Source organism: Volvox carteri (genome assembly GCF_000143455.1).
Source record: "Volvox carteri f. nagariensis unplaced genomic scaffold VOLCAscaffold_202, whole genome shotgun sequence".
Classification (NCBI taxonomy): domain Eukaryota; kingdom Viridiplantae; phylum Chlorophyta; class Chlorophyceae; order Chlamydomonadales; family Volvocaceae; genus Volvox; species Volvox carteri.
The window spans coordinates 1-6,392 of NW_003307745.1; the positions used below are offsets into that span (position 1 = coordinate 1).

General features: G+C 60.0%; 1 protein-coding gene across 1 annotated transcript in view; it reads right to left on the minus strand.

Moving 5' to 3' along the window:
- Positions 1 to 132: 132 nt before the first annotated feature.
- Positions 133 to 6,392, minus strand: part of VOLCADRAFT_100894 (uncharacterized protein) — a gene marked incomplete at both ends in the record, with an annotated part of 11,607 nt that continues 5,347 nt past the window's right edge. The window contains 8 exons of the mRNA XM_002959391.1: positions 133 to 465; positions 881 to 1,234; positions 1,842 to 3,040; positions 3,646 to 3,859; positions 4,251 to 4,451; positions 4,816 to 5,140; positions 5,435 to 5,526; positions 6,069 to 6,347. Coding sequence (XP_002959437.1) covers positions 133 to 465; positions 881 to 1,234; positions 1,842 to 3,040; positions 3,646 to 3,859; positions 4,251 to 4,451; positions 4,816 to 5,140; positions 5,435 to 5,526; positions 6,069 to 6,347 — 2,997 coding nt within the window. The remainder of the gene's footprint in view (positions 466 to 880; positions 1,235 to 1,841; positions 3,041 to 3,645; positions 3,860 to 4,250; positions 4,452 to 4,815; positions 5,141 to 5,434; positions 5,527 to 6,068; positions 6,348 to 6,392) is intronic.

A 6,392-nucleotide genomic window follows, 5' to 3' on the forward strand; every position in this document is an offset into this window, starting at 1 on the left:
ATCAGCATTAGCCGTCAAATGGTTACAGTCTATACACTCTGTCAATATCGCTGCAACGGTATGCGACGGGTACGGTACGACAGCTAGTGAGGCAACGAGAGAAGGTAACCGTCGCGCAGTGCTTTAGCTCACCTCGTATGGGACATGGCCAATGTGGTTTGGAGGACTGCAGCCCGCCGCTGGTGCCTGCTGCTGGGGCTGCTGGGGCTGCGTGGGCGTCATCGTCAGCGGCGGCCGCTGCTGCTGTGACACGTACATCTGCCGATGCAGGGAGCCCTGCGCCGCCAGCGGCAGGGCCACAGACAAGATGACGGAGCCCAGCCTATCAATGCCGGCTGCGGAATTCAACGACTCGTCCACGGCCGGCTCCATCTCCCCCCCGTCGCCGTCCTCGTCGTCTTCAGGCTCCTCGTCGTCCTCATCATACCCCTCTTCCAACACCTCCTCCTCAAACTCCGCCAAAGCCTAAGACATGACAGTCGGCATGTTAATAGGAAGCGTGCATTAGAAGAAGACAGGGCAGGGCGTGAGGGAAGGCCATGCGAAACACATCTAAGCGATGAACCCCCAACGCTGTGTCCGAGGACGGGGGACACCGTTCTTCTCCGCTACCGTTGCATGCAGGTGCATGCAGGTTACCTGATGTCAAATATTCCTTACCACGCAGAAGGAAGGCAGCCACGTCGGAATTGAAACGCGGGAATATTCCTCAATCCCCCAGCTTTTGTGGTAACACAGAGCGCAATAACATTTTAGCAATGCCACACCCTGCCACCACGCGCTCGACTCCTTGACTATTCCTTAGTTTTCAATTTCGGGGGTTTGAAAATCATCTTTCCTCTCATGAACGACATCCATCCACCACACCATAGTCTCTCACCGCTTGGGCCAACGACATGCCGGGGTGATTCTGGCGCAAGGCCTCCAACGCCGGCGGTGCGGTCTTATGTCCCATCATGAAATTGCCAGTGCCAGTGCCGGTGCCAGTGCCGCCATCTCGCGCCAGGGGCGACCGACGTTCTGGCGACAGGTGGCCCTGAGGCGCATGGCTGGCAGCCGCCGGCGACTGTGAGGCCGCCGGCGCCAGGTAGTCCTTCGCGGGCCCTATGCCGTCCCGCGTCGCAATCAGGGAGGACACGTCAATCGAAGCAGACCGCTTGTGGCGATTGGACGACGGCGGCGCTGACATGGGCCCTGGAGGAGCCCCTGGCCCTGCCACAGCCGCAAGACTCCCCTGAAGTGGCCACCCACGGTTTAGATAAAAGGGTTAGATAGGGTCAAATAGGACGGGTGAGCTACATGAAGCACGGCGGCTTCTGTGCAACGAAGGCAGCTTCAGCGGGGAACGCGGACGCCGAACGGACAAAAAACGGTATTAATTGCGCTCCTGTCGGCGCTACGGACCCCCTGGCGGGGCGCTGAACGGTACAGTTCACACGCGGCCGCTGAACAGCGGGAAGACGATTTCAGCATCAGACCTACCCGCCTGCGCCCTAACGAATGCCATGAATGCGAAATTACCACTTCTTGTAACGTAGGTCAAACAAGTGGTCAGGCCCGAAGAAACCCATCCGAACAACCTGCTGTCTATCCGATGTGCTGTTCGAGCCCGACGCCGCCTCGGCCCATAGGTTCGCGTGCCCGCCCGCCGTGAAGCCATGGGCCGACGGAGACACAGACACTCCTCCAGTTGCTGTGGGCCCCGTGCAAGCGCTGTGGGCGTGGGAAAGCATCGCATGCTGCTGTTGCTGCTGTTGCTGCTGCTGCTGCTGCTGTTGCTGCTGCTGCGACGCCGTGTGTACGAACGCGGCCTGCCCACCGCTACCCGCCCCGTGACTGACGGCTGCGTTGCGGAAGAGTGCGGCAGCCTGCGGTGCAACACTGCCTGGATGTGGCGGCAAGCTGCCAGCGCCGCCGCCAACACCGGCCATAACGACAGCTGAGATTTGTTGTTGTTGATGTTGCTGCTGCTGCTGCTGCGCCGGCGGCGACAGCTGCTGCTGCAGGGTCGAGGGTGGGACCGGCTGAGGCTGCGGAGGCGGCGCTAGCATGGTGGGATGCTGTGCAGAGTAGGCGTGGGTGTTTGTCGGCGACATGCCGGCAGCCGCAAGAGCGGCGGGGGCCAGCCCCGTTACTTGGGTGAATAGCGCCACTTGCTGTCTTAAGAGCTCCAACTCCCTTTGGAGCTGCAAATTCTGCTGCAACAAGTCAGAGGTTGGGTCGGCGGCAATCCGCTGCAGCGGCGCCGGTGGCGGCGGCGCGGTGGCTGCGGCACCGCCGCCGTACAACACAAACGGTGTTGCACGTGCGTCCACGGCAGCACCGCCGCCGACACCCCCGCTGTTACCGCGTTGGCTGACGCCGTCACCGTCCCTCGAGTTTACGTCAATGCTGTCGTACGACGCATGGCGGGAATGTCCACGCGAACCTCGTGAGCCGCCCGAATGCAAGCCTGGCCCAACGGGCATGTTCACAGCAGCAGCATGGGGCCCAGCGACGGCGACGGCAGCGTTGGCGACCGCTGCCGCTGCGCCGTCGGAGTGCATGCCGTACGCACGCATGGCGCCGTGACCGCTTGCAACTCCCCCAACTGCTATTGGCAGCGGTGGAGCCCACATGGAAGCGCTGCTCTCCCTGCTGCGTCCCGTGCTGTTGCCAGGACCGGAAGGGCCGGGCCCGGGGCCGCCAGCCGCCATCGCCGCTACCTGCGCCCTCGCCATAGGCTCCTGAGTCGTCAGAATCGGCCCTAGGGAGGTCTGCCACGCTTGTGGCTGTTGGGGCTGCTGCGGCGGCGGCAAAGTGCTAGCTTGCAAAGTTGTGAGCTGCTGGTGTTGAGGCTGGAGTGGATGTTGATGCTGCTGGAGTTGGTACTGGTGTTGATATTGGGGCTGGTGTTGAGGTTGGGGCTGGTACTGCTGCTGCGGGGGCGGCATTGTGTGGTGAGCGGCGAAAGGCAGATGCTGCTGCTGTGGCGCCGGTGGTGAGATGGGCGGCAGCGCCTCAGAAATTGTGTAGGGCAGCTGCACACCATGAGGCATGCCTGCAAGCGAGGGAACCACCATAGACTTACGGCCGTCTCCGGTAGCGCCACCAGCAGCGAGCAGGGCATTCGAGTAAGGACAGACAGCAGAACCGCAGGGGTTTCCCCAAGATGCGCGATTCGTAAGAGAGGGACAAGCAAAGAAGAAAACCACGTCAGCGAAATAGCCGGCCCCGTGTTCTTAAGTCAACCAGAGATAATCGAAAAAGCAAAAGCCGGCGCATAAGACGGCAAGGGGTAGAGCTTTGCTGTGACCTACAGGCCACAAGCGTCGGAGATCCCAAAAGCCTCCCCCGGTATCGCTGCCCATTTGGGACATCACCTAGCGCAGCCTTAACGAGAGCCAACCCAGATGCATCCCTCACTCATCCAGCTCGCCCAACTCATATCCCCCCTCTTGCTCGCGCGCGGATTTCATGTTCTCCTTGGACGCGACGCCTTTAAGTGCCAGGCCTTAAAGGCCTTTGGAGTAGAAGCCCTGGCGTGTGTAACGCCGCGTCCCGAGGAGGATATGGATCCCGCGTACCCAGAAGCCTGCCATGTTAATGCCCTGGAGTTCCCAAGTGGCAGCTCCGAAACCACCCTGTGGCCCGAGGAATCCTTACCAGGGCTTGTTGTGACGATTCCCGAGGGTGAGAGCTCGCTGCTGACGCTGGCCTCAGCAGTATAGGAGGAATCCATGGTGGAGACAGATGACCCCACAGCCTCGGCCAGCCTGTCGTCCCGTGCGGCAGCGATTACTGCCCCACTGCCAGGCGTCTGCTGCGCAAGCCTGCTTAGCCGTGGCGGCAACGCTGCTGGCCCCGTTGGCGACTTCATCTGAGAGGGAGAGAAAAAGGCGAGAGCCAAGAGCAACATACAATGAAACCCCGTCGACGTATTCTGCATGCGCATGCTCGACAGCACACGCCATGCACATGCAGACGCAAGCAGGATATCAGATAACCGTTAATGTGACGGCGCTCGATCAAGCAAAGATCACGCTGATAAAAAAAGGATCTTCTTCAGCGTGCAAAACAAACTACACCTGTGTTACACTTTTATATCTGAATACTTGAACAAGACAACTGAGCACCTGACTTAAGAGTCCACCGTGCGCCTCACTTGCAACATGAGGACAAAGTGCATACACGGTACTTTGGCCGTGGGGCAACAAATCTCCCTTACGGCACAGAAGCCAACGCGGTCTTGCCCCCAGGGCCATTTTTACCTGTGCCACCATGAGGGAGATTCCGGCGATGTCGCGGCTATCCAGGTCGTACACGTGAGGATGCGGAACACCGCCGACGCCACCGATGGTGCCAGCCGTGTTGGTCGCCATGGCAGTGTATGGAGGAAGCTGGTGAGCCGTGGCCATCGGATGATGTGCATGGCGGGAGGAAGGACTTGGGGTTCCAAGCGACTCCTCGCTCTGCGGGGTCCGGGGTTGACAGCCGAGTCAGTCGTAATGAGGCCACTCGGTCGTAACCACAGCCACTGCACTATTTTACTATTCCCACCCAAGTCAAGGGTGTACCAGCAGCGCTGATGGACAACTTTCCGAGGACACAGACCGAAATGACGAGCGTCGAATCGCGGGGCACATCCGCACGCACACGCAGACATCACGCAGCCACCGTCATCTACGCAAATAAATGACGCAAGAGTGAAGAGTCCATCAGTCCGAATCCGCCCACTGTGCGCTCTCTCTCTCTCGCCAACAGGACACACGTGCTCACCACACCACACATGTGCCGTACACGTCTGCTCTTACCCTGGCGGCGGCCTCTCCTCACCTGCTCCGGAACCATGTCCAAGCTCCTGCCGCCGTGTGCATACGAGTCCGTGTCCGTCTCCGGCGTGTCCCCGGTGCTGGTGCCGCCCAGCGACTGGGCATCAGCCGCGTTTCCAGAGCTGCCGCGGCGCGCTAGTGCCCGGCCAAAGGGCGGCGCGGGGGCCGTTGCGAGAGCGGTGCTGCTGCCGTTCGCGACGGTGCCCATGGAGTTGGCGCGCTGGCGGACCTCTATGGCAGTACCGTGCAGGTGGCGACTCATGTGGAAGTCGCCGTCTGCGCTGTTCACGCCGTACAGCGCACTGCTGGTCGTGGGACTGGTCGACCTACTATGCGGAATGACAAGTCCAGAGTGTCAGCAAGGGCGGGAAGACACAATCGGCACAACCCCACGAAGCCGATATCAATAAGGGCAGTGAAGGGCAAAATCATTTCAGGTCAGAGGGAACATTAACTCCTCATCCTAAGCCGCCTTAAATAGAAAAGGGCAGTGTTCACATCTCATACATTAGAAGTAAACATATAAGTAGATGTATAGATTGTAAATGCCTAGTAGGATCGTCGAAATATCTTGACTGCCCGTCCTCAAAGCGTCTTAGATACTTGTCCACCGACCAACCCACCTGCTGTCAATATCTTCCGACGGCTGTCCCATACCCGAGCTTGACCGCTGACTCACAATGCCGCTGCCAGCGCTGGTACCTGCTTCCAACCCCTGCACGAACAGTGAGGGAAGACCTGACGCGAGCCACGTGCGCGTGGTGACACACATGCTCCATGGGCGATGGATAACCGGTGCACCTAAGCAGTGCGACCTGGGCCGTGCGGGCCGGCTGCCACGATCACACAACACGCGTCAACCATGGCGGTCTATAGCTTTCATACAGTCCTCCCACAGGATCCCTATCACGATAGTAATCAAACCCTAAATGCCTCCCCACACCTCCCAGGAGGTCCCTATGCGATAGGGGATATCCGCTATTCTAATCCTGATGATAGCTATTCGCTATTCTAATCCTGATGATACGATCAGGAGGTATGAGGATTGGATAGCTCGCTTGACACAATTTCAAACTGAATGACCCACATCTCGTCCAACACGATGACGATCCCATGGCCTCGGCCTGGCGCAGGTACCTCACACGTTTAACGCAATGCACACATCGACACACATGCACACCTAAACACACGGAACACCCCTCGAGTGCCGATACATCCCGCCACCGCCCACCGACCTCCCCACCCACCCCCACACACCTGGCCCTCCTGGCTTTCCAACGACAAGGCCTTCTGCGATGCATGCCCTCGCAGTCCCCCGTGATAGCTCGCCAGCAGGCGCGTTGTGCTACGCCGCAGGTCGGAGCGGTGGCGGTGGTGATGGTGGTCGCTGCGCGGTTGCCCAACGGTCAGCTGCGGAATGCCAACCACGCGACTTTGCCGCCTGCGGTACAGGTAGGACACATCCGGCGCCGCGGTCGGCGTGCTGCCACCCTTGGACCTCGGCCCGGAGCCGCCCGTCACCATTTGCTGTAGCGACTGCAACCCCGCCGCGGCCACAGTGATGNGCAGGGACTGCGAGAG